This window comes from Anas platyrhynchos, chromosome 2 (assembly GCF_047663525.1).
Source record: "Anas platyrhynchos isolate ZD024472 breed Pekin duck chromosome 2, IASCAAS_PekinDuck_T2T, whole genome shotgun sequence".
Classification (NCBI taxonomy): domain Eukaryota; kingdom Metazoa; phylum Chordata; class Aves; order Anseriformes; family Anatidae; genus Anas; species Anas platyrhynchos.
The window spans coordinates 149,555,293-149,570,791 of NC_092588.1; the positions used below are offsets into that span (position 1 = coordinate 149,555,293).

At 39.4% G+C, this 15,499-nt stretch overlaps 1 protein-coding gene across 2 annotated transcripts in view; it reads left to right on the top strand.

The window, feature by feature from the left end:
* The first annotated feature begins 3,095 nt into the window (after positions 1-3,095).
* NCAPG2 (non-SMC condensin II complex subunit G2) overlaps positions 3,096-15,499 on the top strand; it is a 44,713-nt gene continuing 32,309 nt past the window's right edge. Inside the window, exons 1-7 of one of the 2 annotated variants that reach the window (XM_038175156.2) lie at positions 3,096-3,236; positions 3,762-3,856; positions 7,787-7,978; positions 8,981-9,095; positions 9,579-9,736; positions 10,560-10,694; positions 15,367-15,461. In XM_038175156.2, coding sequence (XP_038031084.1) covers positions 3,782-3,856; positions 7,787-7,978; positions 8,981-9,095; positions 9,579-9,736; positions 10,560-10,694; positions 15,367-15,461 — 770 coding nt within the window. In that variant the 5' untranslated portion in view covers positions 3,096-3,236; positions 3,762-3,781. Of the gene's footprint in view, positions 3,237-3,442; positions 3,554-3,761; positions 3,857-7,786; positions 7,979-8,980; positions 9,096-9,578; positions 9,737-10,559; positions 10,695-15,366; positions 15,462-15,499 lie in introns of those variants that run through there. The other variant, XM_072033830.1, reaches the window with a different exon arrangement.

A 15,499-nucleotide genomic window follows, 5' to 3' on the forward strand; every position in this document is an offset into this window, starting at 1 on the left:
CTCTATAGTAGAGCAGCAAAATGCTTCCTTCTTTTGGTATTCTGTCCCTGGGAGGCAATGTTTTCACAGGGTGGGGATTAAGGTTGGGCACAGATTTGTCTCTCCAGGGACCCTTCTCTGTGGCTGCCAGGAGGTTGGTTGATGTTGGTAATTTGCTGGATTGCCTCTTCCACACTTCAAAGGAGACAGGCCTTTGTACAGATGCAAAATGATGTGAAGAGGTACGTGCTTCTTCGGATTCAGGTAGAGACAAAGAGTGGCACTGAACTGCCTGTGCACAAAAGACAGGTTATTTTTGTTGCTCAAGAAAATGAATTTCTTGGCTTCTAACTCCTTCTGCTTTATTGTTCCTTGGGTACACAATCATCTTGATTACCACTTGTAAGTAACACAACCCATTCGCCAACTCCTAGAGCAATTTCTATGTGGCAAATATTTGGGTTAAAATCAAGTTATTCCAAAAGTTTCTCATATTAGTCACCTGTTAAATTTTTTAACCAATACAAAATAGCAGTAACTATGGGATAATCCTATAATAACCTATTTTTTCATCCTAGTCTTCAAACTATGTAAAAACAAACATATAGGTTACTTTAAAAATGTAACAGGAAAAGTCTGTAATTCAAATATATATGGCATAAAATGTTCCAGTCTTAATTTTGAATATAAACTAATACCGCGAGAGAGAGTAATATCAAAGAAAATTCCATGTTAAAAATTAAATATTAACAGAATACATAAACACTACTTTTAAAAAGGGAATTTGTGCATATAATAGTAAATTTGAACAGAATTAGATTACATAAAAAACAAACAAACAAACAAAAACACAACAACAATCCAGGAAAGTCCAGTGAGATGTAAGAATTTATATGGAAATTGTTGGGTTTTTGTTTGTGAAGAAAAGCAGCATATGCTGTACTACTGTCAGACAGAAAGTAAACAATTTCAGGCAAGCATCTCCTCCGAACAGCTAACAACACTGAAAAATATTGAGAAGTGTTATGCTACTGCAAATGCAAAATTGAAAGATAGAAGTTAAGCCCTTAACAAGACGTATTGACTCTTCTTGGTTTGTAGAGGAGCTCAAGCAAATGGAACATTTTTTAATTTCACATTTCAAAAATTTTTTTTGAAATTTTTCAACATTTTCAAATTTTACAAAATTTGAAACCTGCTTATGTTTAATTCAAGAAATTGAGTCCAACTATTTCTGCTCACTATAAAAAAAAAAAAAAAGTTATCAAAGTGTAAATATCATCTAGCCTACACAGTTTCCTGTGGCAAGCAGCTTGGTTAGGTCTTCATCATTTTGGATGAAGAATATGTAATGCATGTATTGTTTGCCGTGACTGAGATTAAATGTGTAGCTGTCAACACTAGCAACAGGAACATTCTTGGGGGAAAAAGTCACCAAAGTAATCAGCTGGCTGTTGCAGGCTTTGTGTGTTGACAGAATTTTTCTTTTTTGCAAGAACACTATATCTGTGTTACCAGAGATCCATGGAAGAAGACATGCTGTTTCTTAGGCACGTTTCTTACTTAGGCTCCATTTTGTATTTAGGCTGTTTCTTATACATGAACTTAACTCAATGTGTACTGTCCCAGTCTGAAGTCATCAAGACTTAAGAGCTACAGGAAGACAGAAGTGTCTTCTGTATGTAGATTTACTCCATTTGCCCCTTCCAGGTAATTGGCTGGACAGTAATTGACTGGATGAGATCATAGAATCATAGATTGGCTGAGATTGGAAGGGATCTTAAGGATCATCTAGTTCCAACCCCCTGCCATGGGCAGGGATCCCACCCACTGGATGCTCAGGGGCCATCCAACCTGGTCTTAGACACCTCCAGGGATGGGGCATCCACAGCTTCTCTGGGCAGCCTGTGCCAGTGCCTCACCACCCTCTGAGTGAAGAATTTCCTCCTAACCTCTAATCTAAATCTCGCCTCTTCTAGTTTAAAACCATTCCCTCTTGTTCTGTCATTACCTGATTGAGCAAAAAGTTGCTCTCCAACTTTTTTATATCACCCCATAAAGTATTGAAAAACTGCAATGAGGTCACCCCAGACCCTTCTCCAGGCTGAACACCCCCAGCTCTAACATCTCTTTATAGAAGTGCTCCAGCCCCTTGATAAACTTTGTGGCCCTCTGGACCCGCTCCACAGCCCCACATCCTTCTTGTGCTGAGGGGCCCCAAACCTGGACACAGCACACCAAGTGGGGCCTCACAAGGGCAGAGCAGAGGGGGACAATCACCTCCCTCCCCTGCTGGCCATCCCCCTGTCAATGCAGCCCAGGATGCAGTTGGCAAGCACAGACTGCTGGCTCATGTTGAGCTTTTTGTTCAGCAGCACCCCCTAAGACCTTCTTTTCAGGGCTGCTCAACGAGTTCTTCTCCCAGTCTTTGCTCATGTCTGGGATTGCCCTGACCCAGGTGCAGCACCTTGCATTTAGACGTCTTGAACCTCATTAGGTTCACACGGGCCCACTTTTCTGGCTTGTCCAGCTCCTTCTGGATGGCATCCCTTCCTTCTGGTGTATCAACTGCACCACTTAACTTGGTGTCATCTGCAAACTTGCTGAGGGTGCACTCGACCCCACTGTCTATATCATTGATAAAGATATTAAACAGCAGGTCTCAAGACAAGTGAGCATTTATTGTAAGGTGAAAACAGTATAGCACCATTTCTGCGTAGCCAAGTTTGAGACAGAGCAGAGTAGCCTATATTGGGCTGTCCAGCCGCGTCCATTAACAGGACTGTGTAACCCAGCTCATCTCCCCACCTCCCCTGATCCCACCATGACCCCAGCCCCGCCGCCACATTCCTCAGCCCCCAAAACCCCACCCAGGCACAAGAAAGAAGCCAAACACGCATATTTCGTTTCTCTTTTTGCTTTAATCTCCTGGATTTCACACACAGAACCCCCCTTCCACAACAGGGCAGTGCCCCTGCCCGCCATGGCAGCGCAGACTCTCAGCCCGCCCTGACGGGCGTGAGGGGGAGAAGGAAGCGGCGCTGCTCTCGCGAGACGCGAGCTCGGCGCCGCCCGCCCGCCCGCGCCCAACGGCCGCCGCGGGACGATTCGAACCCGGCAGCGGAGCGCGCGCGGCGGGGCCCGGCCCGGCGGCGCCTCAGCGTGAGCGGGGCCGTGCCCGGTGCCCCCCGGCCCCGTGTCCCCCATCCCCTGCCCCTCCGGCCCCACAACCTGCCCTGCGTGGGACAGCGGAACTGGTAAGGGCGAAGCGGGGCTGTCAGGAGCAGGGGGAGCGCTGAGGGGAGGAGGTGGAGCCCCTGGTGCCAGCCCGTCTCCCGGGGTCGTCGCTTGACAAGGGAAAAGGGGAGAAAGTTGTGGTGGTTTGGTGCCCGTCAGAGCTCTTCGGGCGGGTGGACGTTGCCGGCTGGAGTTTCGGCCATGTAAATGCCCTGCTTAGCAATGCTCGTGGTGGGAACGCTGTCCTTGTTAAAAAGTGGAAGTGTCAACCAAAACATTCTTCTAAATCTGATTTTCACGCTTTCTCAGTCAATCTAAAGTGAATTAACACATACAGGTAAGGCAGCCTAGTACAGTTACAAATCTAAATATTGATTTTGGTAATTGTAATGATCTCTGGGGACATATTTTGCTCACAACCACGTAGATAAAGCTGTACATAAATATATGCTTATATACCATTCACTGAGACCATAAGTGATTATGTTTTGAGACATAATACTTTTCTCTAACTTCATATGTTTCTTTTTCTTTTCTTTATAAAGCAAGGTGAAACAAGACCACAATGAAACGTGAAGAGTTTTTGCAAGTTGTGTCTAAAGAGTCGATTGAAGACTTCTTGCGTTTTACTCAGACTCCCGTAAGTCAGCCATGGTACACATACCTGACTAATAAGATCTAAAGTCTGCTGTCAGTGCACAGGTTTTTGTGGCATGGGGACAGAAACTATTTTTCTGGTATCTGCAAAGGTGCAAGAATAATTGTCATAGGAAAGAACTTCCTATGACGCTTAATGGAACATATAAAAAGGTGTGGAATCTGAAATTTCGCTGTGACAGCCCAGTTGATATTCCTAAGAGTTGGTTGTTCCATGTGCAGTTTGCATTTTTAAGATAATGATTTATACTATGGTAATACTAAAAAAAAAAAAAAAAAGTTAACCTTTGAAAGTGTCACTGTCTTGCTGTGTAAGGAATATGAGCTAATACACAAACACAGCAGAGGTATGCTTCGCTAGTGCTTATTCATTCATCTGATAGTTTAGGTTGTATACTCGTTCTTTAGTCCATGTGTAATCGTACTTGGTAGTTCTTGCTACCATTGAACGTCTTAGAGATGTGAGCGATTGCTGGCTGTAAATGCAACGTGGAGAGAAGCATGAGGAAGAAGAAAACAAATACACTGAAATTCACTAATTAAAAGTTCAGCGTCACTTCTTTTATATGATATTTCACTTAAAAAATTGCATTGTGGTGTTTGCTGCTAAGCTTCGATCTGCTGTGAAGACAACCTGTTTCTCCTAATCATCTTCTGCTAGCCTTAGTAAATGGTATTGTCAGGTTAGTTTCTTAAGCTTTCTCTGTAGCAGCCTTTCTATTCTTTTATTATAAACCAGGTATTACAAAGAGGGTGTCTTCAGGTTAGTTCTGCTTTGCTATATTGAAAGCTAGAGATGTGGGATGTTTTTGTTTTTAAGAATTAGTTTTAGTTTCACACCTTTGAGGATCTTGTCATATAATGTCTCTACTTTTTTATTTTTTATTTTTTTTAAGCTGGGAATCTTTTTCTTATTCTGTTTTTCTTGTCTTCATTTTCTCAGCATCTGTACCTAGCTACCTACCTTTTATCATCCTAATTTAGATGTTAAAAAAGATCTGTGTTATTTTATTAGTAAGACTATTCCGTTTCAATTGATGTCACTTGGTTTGGGTTTTTGCCAATCTAATCAGTATTTTGTTAATGTTACCTGTATCAGGATAGAGTAAGTTGATCAGTTCATCTCTGTGTACATAGAGATGCAACGAATATACTAATATAGCCTAGATATTAAATCTCTCATTTCTACAGTAGAGGTCATGTACCATGTAATGAGCCTAGGCTTGTTTGTTTCCCAAACATCACTGAACCTATTTTTCTAAGTAATTTGCTGTTTTTTTATTTGCACTCTTGTGTGTAATTATAGATGACAGCAATATGACAGATTGCCATCATTTGAAATCTCCTTCCCATTTTTTCCCAAATCTAAACACTTTATTAAGAAACTGTTCCATGTAGGATAACATACAGTACTTCCAAGGTTTTGTTTTTGTTGACTTTGGTGATCTTGTTTCTGCCACCTTCATCTCATCCACTGATCTATCTTAATATATCTTCATCTTTTTAGATTTAAAAATGTATTATTTCATCCTTAGGTTTTTCATCACTAATGCATAGGAGTTATCTTGCAAGAGATTTCAGCTGCATGTCTTTATGAAACTTGATGCCTTTACCAAAGGAGGGCCAACCCTTTCTTATTTTATAGAAGTTCCTGGTTGGCTTATTTCTTTGCCACAATTTACTAGTCTGTATCCTTTTTGTTTCTAGACTGCAGTTCCACTCCCATCAGCCTAACTCTTGCCAGTATTTCTGGAAACTGTGTATCAGCAGCTGTAGTGAGTAGATTGGTTAAAACTGTCTTCGTGATTTCATAGCGTAAGGAAATTTGACTTTCCAGATTACTTTTTGATTGTTAGAGAGACCTGGGTTACACTGTTCATTTTCCTTCCAAACCTTTGGTGATGAAGGGTGTTTAACCACATCTTATCTTAGGATGAGGACCCTCACTTTAGGATCTTTGTTGAGAAATTCTTGACTGATTTTCTGAAGGAGGCTGTGGTAGTATATTCTGTCCTTTGGAAGTATATGTGTATGGCATGCTTTTTATAGTTTTCATGTTATATTATGCTTTGCTTTTTCTATCTATTTAGTGCTGTAGCCTTAGAATTTACCTTTTAAAGGTTTTTTTCACATTCTGTTCTTAGCGTTGCTACTTCTTCAAATGTCTCTCATTTCTCCCCTCTCATGCTTTAATTTTCCTATTCCATCTTCTCATTGCTTTGTTTCATTCAAAGCTTTCAAAGCCAGGGTTTTGATACTTTCCCTTTGTGATTTCCTTTGAACTTTTCACACTTCTTTGTTTTTAGAAGATTGCTATTCTATATTATGGTGCTATTTATCAAAGTCGTTATCAGGCGCTGTTAAATTTCTCCACTAAGTCCTGTTCCAATTCAAGAAAGCACAGTATTTCTTAGAGAGGAGAGCATGAATCACAGATATGACTAGCATACAATGGCATCCTTTTCCCTCAAAGGTTTTGTAATAATTCTATCATATCATCCCAGAGAAAGATCAGAAAGCTCTAGTCTTATTATGGATCTGTTCTTTTTGTTCAAAACGGTACAATCTTAATATCCTGTCTTCTGGGTTTGTTTGAAGTGGAGGGCTGAAGAACTCCCTGTGCAGCCTTTGGTTTATTGTATTTGTTTCCAACTGTAGAATAGAATAGAAATTCTGCTATAAATATGTAAAAGGATCTTTTTTCTCATGGCCTTCTGGGAACCTTCTAATACTCACTGCTGCTTCTTTCATTATTTCCGATTTTTCTTTTTACCTTCAACATTTTTCTTTCTGAATCTTCTTTTTTAATGCATCTGCAAACTAAAAATATTTTTATTACTGGATCATGGCCATTTTGCCTCTTTTCTCCAAAGCATTCTTAATCCTATAAACCTTCACTTCAGTATTGCAAATTACATTTCAAAAATTACCAGTACTTCCTTTTGGCTGTGTCTGCTTATTTTTCTAGTCTGTTTTTCCTTCTTGCCTTTTCTCTGCGTGTTCCCTTTCCTAGCAGGCTGCCCACCCTTTTTTCATGCTAACAAGCTCTTTGCATCTCTAAGGTGGATTCTTCCAGTTTCTTTCACTGAAATCATTCAGATCAGTCTCCTAGTAAAATGGATTTTTCCATGTAAAACATCCTTTAAGTAATTAAGTACATCCTTTAAGTAAGTCCAAAGAGTCCTGTATCTCAGAAAAACTCCCTCCCACCCTCTGAATGGACCTACAAGGCTAAAGAAGAGAGTTTGATATGGTGACCACTGACTCAACTGACTAAATTCCAAACTTGTCTCTTACTAATCATGGCTTCCCGTTCAGTAGAGCTTAAGAGGCTGGGAACTGTAGGGTTGATGTGCTCAGGAGCTACTTTTGATAGAGGGGCTTTAAAATAGTGCAGTATGCACAGCACTGCTTTATGCAGTTTGTGCTCCAAAATCTGTAGTGCTGCCCTCCTGACTCTTACGTTTCAAGTCCTTGCATGAGGTTTTCCTTTCAACAGCTGTCATCAAACTATATTTAAGATAGCAAAGATGTGATCAGTGAATGTAATTTCATGTGGTTGTTAGCTTCTTACCTGAGGATATGGAGTTGTCTTCATTAGGAAAGAAGTGTTTGGAACATGAGAGACAGAATTGGTGTTGCAGAGGGATGATTTATGCTTAGTAATGTTGCTATGAAGAGCTAAGGACTAAAGTCTTTAAAAAGCCACCCTTGTATCATGATAAAGTTAAGCAGCAGAAATTTCACGTGCTATTTTTAAAGAAATAAATCTTATGGAAGGCTTTTTGTCTCTGTAACTGCGAAGGAATGGGAAGTAATCCTTTATGTCAAGAAAGGTGTTAATTTTAGGAAATGAAATAATGAAAAATAAGCTTCAACACTGATGTGGAATTGTGATATCTTCTGACCACAGAAAAATACGCTCGAACCTTTCGACTTGAATGAACTACTTCAAGAATTGCCAAGAAAACAAAAAGAAGTACTATGGGAGAAGCTGACACACCTATTGAAAGAGACCCTGGTGGAGAAACCTGTGGAAACATGGCAGATGACTGGAGATGATGAAAATAATGATTGCATGGATGTTGACATAGTTCCAGAAATGGTAACAATATTGTAAAACAGCAATATGATAGCTATTTCATATTCCCTTGGGAAATAAAATGGAATATTTTCATAGCATCTCGAAACATGGAAAGGTTATCAAAGTCACTTCCAGACATCTCCTTACCATGTTCATAACAGACCTTTTAATTACTGTGCATGGATTAAGCTGAAGTTATGATTGGACTACACTATAAGAGATTATATCTGCTGATGATTTTGATTATAAAAGATGGGTCATGGTTTGGTCAAAACTTGAGTGGTTGTTTTGTATGTTTTATTTCAGTAAACAAATGCTGATCTCCGATGTGCCTTAAATATCTGGCATATACTATAAAAAATCACTACCTGTTTTAGTATGTCAGTTTATTGAATTAAGACTGTGAAATCTAGCTTTCAGTGCTCCTCCCCCAGATTATATTTGGTTTATACAGAATTATCCTAACTCTGACCCTCATTTACTGCTTCTGCACTGCAGTTCATGAACTCTCTAGAATACTGTTGGGAAAGGTTTATTTAATTTTGGAAGGAAAAAAAGAAGTTCAGTGTGGAAATAATTTGGGAGACCTAGAGGCTTGTAGGAAATCTTCATTTGTGCAGAGACCTCACCTACAAGTAGACACATTTACCCTGGATTTAAAGGAATCAGGAAATCTTGCATTTACACAAGACCCTTTCTAGCTCTGGAATGGGTGTCTGTCTGAGTTGTTTTGTTGCAGATGAAGTTTTTTTTATGGAGGAGTGGATAAATAGATACAGTCAGAAAGTTACCGACTGGCTAGACCTGAAAGCTTTTCTAAAATTTTTTGTAAAGGATGTACTTTAAAAACTGTGCTTTGCCTCTTCTTGATAGACTTTAGGTGCCAGTATACTCTTTGTTCAAAATAGAAGCTTAATAGCAACTCGGCTTTGCTCTCTGTTGCTAAGGTTGATTTCTTGTCATAATTTTCTTCTGAATATAAATAAACCACAGAATTGTTTCCTCGACATTGCTTTCTTTCAGAAACAAACTGTAGCTGTGATCCAAGGAGTGACAGCTGTCGTTACTGCTTCCATACCCGTAGTGGATGAAACTGTAAACTACAAAGTTCTTTTAGAATGTGCTTTCATATTGAATGGTGCGTACTTGTCTGTTATACTGTACATCATTACACTGGCTTTTAGCAGATGGGTGTACTAGGCTTTTTGTTTGACCCGAGTGGTCTATGGAAAAGAAATTTCAAGGACAGAGCTGCTACTGATGTAAGTTCTAATTTATGAAACAAACTTAAGGGAGCATTAAAAATCAGTTACACAACCTAAAACTTGGAACTTAAATAGTTTTCCTTCCCCCCATCTGTTCAACCAACTTTACTTATTCTGTGGCTTATAGAATTTTGAAGGCAAAATGAGATTCTACTGCTACTGATCCAAAAACTCGGCCAAAACCTTAAAATTAACAAAGCTGCCTAAATACCCACAGTAAGAATAAGCTGTTAAGACGTGTAAATGTGACAACAGCTGGTATAGACTGAGAGATACACTTAGTGTACTAAGAGACTAGCATTTTACATGGATAATATCATTCATTGCAATAAATAATTACTTTATTCCTGTTGTAGGTATTCTTCCTGCATTACCTGAATCTGAAAAAAACCTACAGGGTGCCATCCAACATATGTGTGAAATGTGGTGGGAAAAAGGACTGGAAGGGAAGGAGCAGCTAGGGAAAACTGTATTTATTATGTTGCTAAGAAAAAGCCTGAATAAAGCTGCTACGGTATGTGAAGATATATTGAATTTTAAATTATTAGTGAATATTCTCAGGAAGAATCTCTCCACAATACACTTCTTTCAATTTATTTTCACTGTCTTAGTGCTTCCCAGTTAATGAAACCTATGATACCATATTTGTTACAAATTGTCTTTTTGGGCTTGCTTGCATAAACCACATTACTTTCCCTGGAATGAACTTTAAAGATTTTTTTGGCATCAGTTTTACAAGAGAACAGTTTGTTTTACAACCATTTTTTTTTCTTCACTCATTTATAAAGTCCAGTGACAAAGGTTTGAGTAGCAATTGGCTGTTTTTTAATTCAGGTTTTAAGTAGTATGCTCAGTGACTCATAAGAGACTTCTTAAGTGGAAAGCGTCCTTTTCTGTTCCTCTTTATTTGTCTACAAATATTATTTCTAGCTTATTTCTCAATTGATGGACTGATTTTTTTTTTCATGTCTTTTGCACTAACCCAATAAGTATCTCCCTTACTTGTTCCTTCCCTTTGTTTTTCCCTGTTAACTGCTTTCATTGTTTAAAGATTTAGAAGTAGAATGATGCAGTTTGCATCTGTTTTGCATGAAATACCAGCTTTCTGTACTTGAGCATGTCTTCCATTGCTGGAAGTCAGTATTTCTGCAGTTACACATTTTTGAAATCTTTTCCCAATTATAGTGGTGAAAATCAATTAATGTTCATAATTTTGCAGTCTGAAAACCTTCTATCTGTAACAGTGAATTTCAAATTCATCATTTTAAATTCTTTAAATAATTCTTCACATTAAAGGTATACCACTATAACATGTTTTTTTTTTTTTCCTCTGTCAGGGTGCAGATGTAGTTCGTCTCTGGAATCTACATCAGACGCTATTGTACTTTGATTATGATTCAGAGGACAGTAATGAAGTCAAGGACTTGTTACTTGAGTGCTTTATGAGTGTAAGACACATTAAAAAAGAAGAGGTAAGCAAATTTTTTGTTCTTTGCTTTTCTTCTGTCAGTGGGCTTTTATTACTCTTAACAGTTTTGCATTAAGCCTTTTGACTGATAAGTTCTGACATACAGTCAACGATGCTGGGGCTGTTATCAGACTTCTTGCTATTTTTTCTGTCTCCGAATAGGAATGCTTTTGATTATTGAAAATCAAATGTTTTTGATTTTGGAGTGGTTTATTTTGTTTTTCAAAAGTTTAATGCAGGAGGGAGGTGAAATATCATTTGCTCTTCCTAATTTTTCTTCTGACTTGTCCTAAGTAAGTAATGTTGCTAAGCATTAATTACAGATTTACTGAGTTTGAGGTTGGACAGCACCCCGGAGATCATCTTGTGTAACACCCCTGCTCAAGGCAGTCAGCTCAAGATGGTTGCTTAGGGTCGTATCCAGTTGCATTTCTGAACATCTTCAAGGATGGAGACCTTATAGTCTCTCTGGCAACTTGTTACAGTATTAACAAAAACCTATTTAAAATAATTTCCTGTATTTCATCTTGTGCCTTTTGCATCTTATCCTGTCACTGAATACCACTAAGAACACATTCAATCTGGTGTGCTAGCTGGTTGTTTTACCACAGTGCTTTGTGGTTTTGAATCACCTGCAAAATTGCTGAGCATGTACTTTTATGTCACTAATGAATATGTTAAACAGTGTTATTCCAGTATTGTAGAGCAGTTTGGGTTGGAAGTGGTCTTACAGATGATCTAATTTCACACCCCTGCCATAGGCAGGGATGCTACCCACTAGATCAGGTTGCTGAAAGCCCCATCCAGCCTGACCTTGAACACCTCCAGGGATGGGGCAGCCACAGCTTCTCTGGGCAACCTGTGCCTCACCACCCTCTGAGTGAAGAATTTTGTCCTTATATGTAATCTAAACCTTTGTCAACTCTTTGTCAACCGCACCACACAGCTTGGTGTCATCAGCAAACTTGCTGAGGGTGCACTCACTCCCCCTGTCCCTGTCACCAACAAAGATGTTAAGCAGCGCCAGTCCCAGTACTGACCCTTGAGGAACACCACTGTTACTGATCTCCACCTGGACACTGAGCCATTGACTGCAACTCTTTGAGTGTGACCATCCATCCAGTTGATGCTCTGGGGTACACTACTTGTGTCTATTTGCCCAGAGGACTTCATGTTCTGACCTAAAGTTCAAACATGTGCAGAGTAATGCATGTGTCATCTTCTGAAAATGCTACTGCAGGACAGGATTTTCTGTTTTTTTTTTTTTTTTTTTTTTTTCTGTCCTCATCTTCCATTTGGAAAATGTCTAACCAGCCTTAGTGCTGTGGTTAAGTGTTGCTACATTCAGGGAAGCTTTTTTATTTTTTTAATCATCCCAGGAGCCTTTTCTGGTCAGTGCAGTATTTTGCCATCACTTATTTCACCTTTGCAATTTCTTCAGTGATCAGTCTAATGGGAGTCTTACTTTGGTAGAAAACTAATTCTTATTCCTCTATATACCTGGCAGGTCACTTTCCATGCTTGAGGAACCTACTTTCTAGTCCACAATACAAGGGGAAGCAAAACCCATCCTGGAAGACTCTGAGATAGAGTTCAGTTAAATTGTGTCTGCAACCAATTTAGGCATCTATGTGGGAGCCAAATCACTTCAAGTCCTGGGAAGGATTTAATTGTTTAAGCATAAGTAAACAACCAATGCTACATTAAATGACCTAAGTTCTTTCAGACATCCATGTGGGGCTGTCATGTAAAACATCTGTCATAGATCTCTGCTTTCTGGAAAACCACCTGAATGTTTAAAATTGTTTTGTATTTAGGCAGTACCAAACTGCCCCAGTCAATGGAGTCAACAGAACATTTCATCTTCGTAAAGCAGTTACTTGACAACTGATCACCTGAATCGCTCTTCAGGCAATTAATATTCTGGAGACTTAAACATCCAAATTTAGATGTCTCAGTTTGTCAGCTGCAGCTCAATTACGATATGTGAACTGCCTATATAGTTTTAGAACAGTGACTGGGATTTCTGTAGCTCTGCAGACAGAAGATTTAGTGTCTTGAAATTCACAGTACAAAAACCATTTTAATGTTGCTGTGAAACTACTGTGCTTCAGTTGCAAATCCTTCTGTTTGGGGATTTTGCATCCTGAGTACGGTTTTAGTGCCACCCCAGCTCATGCATATTCACTAGTCGTCCTGTCTGGTCACTTTGCTAATGATAGGTTTCTTGTAGCAACACGTCTAACACACCCTAAGCATCTCTGCCGTACCTTTTTCTTAACTTCTGTGTCTAAAATGCTAATAGTCGTAGCTAATATCAGCATGATGTCTGAATTGCCTATCAGGGCTCATGTTCCCTTAAAGATTTATCACTTGCAGGCTTGTTCTACAGTTCATAACAAAAGTATTCCTCGTTCTTTTTGGAGTGTGCATCTATGGGTATAACTCCATCGCAGCTTAATGAGATGTAATTCCAGTTGCAATGATCCCGTGTTACTATGGGCTAGCATTCCTATTTTCCTCTCTGCAGCATGAATGCTCATGCAGCTATGTGATGAGTTCATTCAAAGAGGTAGCTGATCAGTTTTCTTCCTAGGAAGATTGTCAGCTAGATAAATTGCTTTGAGTGGTTTATCGTATGCAAAGATGAAGAGAATGGGAGGGCCAGGAATATGGTATCCTGACTTTTAGACCAGACTAGACTGATACAGAATTGCACTTTTATGCTTCATTGCAAGATCAGGGAGTTTAGTTTTTCTGCCTTCCATGACCGTGCTTTTCACCACGAAGTAATATTTCTCGCAGGCTTATTTTAAGACTGCATTACTGGAGTGAGCCTCTGAATTTATCTCTGTGCAATTTATGAAGCCGTTCTTGTTCAGGTGAGATTTCCAATCAACTGGAGAGCCCTGCATAGCATCTATTACTTTGTTTTAAAGGTAGGCCTGTTCTCTTGTCTTCATTGCTAGCCACGTGTGTGTAAATGCAAGTGCCAAAGTCACAAAGTATATTATGGCTGCAAGCACAGCAGTATGAGTTGCTCTGCACCATGTTGATGGGCTAACCCCAAAGATGGCAAGTTCACAGTCTTATCGCCTACCACTGGTTTACCTCTCAGGATACCGAGGATGCTGATGGCGCTAATCAATTCAGATCCGTTGATCACAAGTGGCAGGTTTGATTAGAGTCATTCGCTATTGTTCTCATGATCAGGGTCAATCTGTTGAGATCAAAGGAAAAAGGAATTGGACAGAGTTGAATACAAATTTCTATTGGATGCTTTCCTTGCTTCAGGAGGTTCAAAGGTGCCTTTTCTTTATCTTTTGAGAAGAGTTTGAATATGGCCTAACCTTTGCCTTGTTGAGGTAGGAGCTGTAGGTCACGACTCCCTTGACTTTTCAGTTTGACAAGGATATTGATGGGAGAGTGTACCACTGGGACTCCAGTATATGTGTTAGACCACCAAAGCTGGAGATGAGTGGCTCTTTTTATTTTTATCTGGTGTTTTTCATTCTTGGTAGCATCTCGTTTGACAACAGAAAGGATTCTATCAGACTTGTCAACAAGAATCATGACACTGTATTTAGCTTTTTAGGTCTTGATTTTAATGATCGTCTGTATTTACTTCTTGACTTGCAGGCATTTAACTCATCATTTCCACTAAAGCAGTTTCTGCCTATATACTTCCTTCCCTCTGTCTTTAATCTATAATGTTGTAGGTGCCTGGCATCATTAGCCTTGTTCAAGCCTCTGTTTTTTCATTGGTCTCGACATAACTGTTAGTTATGCTCTGAGTGGAAGAGTCTTTGAGCTTTGTTACTTCATCTTATGAGTGTTCCTGCTTTATTTTGTCTAGAAAAGTACAAAGGACCTTTGCAATTGTCTGACTTGCTCTTATGTATGATCAGACTTCTCAGAGTCTCAGAAGCTGGGTACTTTCACTCCAGGATGGCACAGAGCTAGGCTGCCTGTACAGATATACTATGAGGTTCTAGCTCCATTGGCAGCTCTTGCTGAGTCCAGAAGAGCAAGATTTTATTTCCTATCTCCACAGCCTTCCACTCCCTTTTCTTGCAAAATGTTTTCTTATTTAGTAAAGTTGTTGTTACTACTTCTAATTTGCTAAAAGGAAAGAAAACCTAATTCAGAAAAAAAAAATTATTCTGCTTTTACGAATTAAGGCATCTCCGGGAGGCTGGCAATATTACCTTCAATGAGACAATATGAAAGGAATTGTCCTCGCTAATCACAGCATTTATTTTCCTCAGTGGCCCAGCTGTTCTGTGCTTTTGTTCAAAATTATTTCTGCATCTAATGCTGGAAGAGTTGTGTTATTTTAGCTGTAGCTTCACCAGCAGTACAGTGTCATCCCAAAATGATGCTGCACTTGACAGAGCTCTGATGACCCTTGATGTGAGGGTCCTGAGCTGCACAGTCCCTTATCATTATAGAATACTAGCTGAAGTCAGTCCAGAACAGATTGGACACTGGAAAAGAAGACAGGCAGATACACAATCCAGCAGAGTAACAGCAATACTTGAACTAGGTTTAAAAATTAAGAATCTATATTTACTGCTGAAGTGGCTCTTAAACTGGGTGTTCCTCTAGGGTCTGAATTCCATTTTGTATTGCTTTGTTTACTTTTTTGTTTTTACTCCCTCTCCCTCTACCAACAGGGAAGAAGATTCTTGAGCTTTTTGTTCAGCTGGAATGTCAACTTCATTAAAATGATACATGGAACTGTTAAAAACCAATTACAGTTTTTTCCAAGGTATGCATCACAGCTACAGTTCTTAATGATCTTTAGAA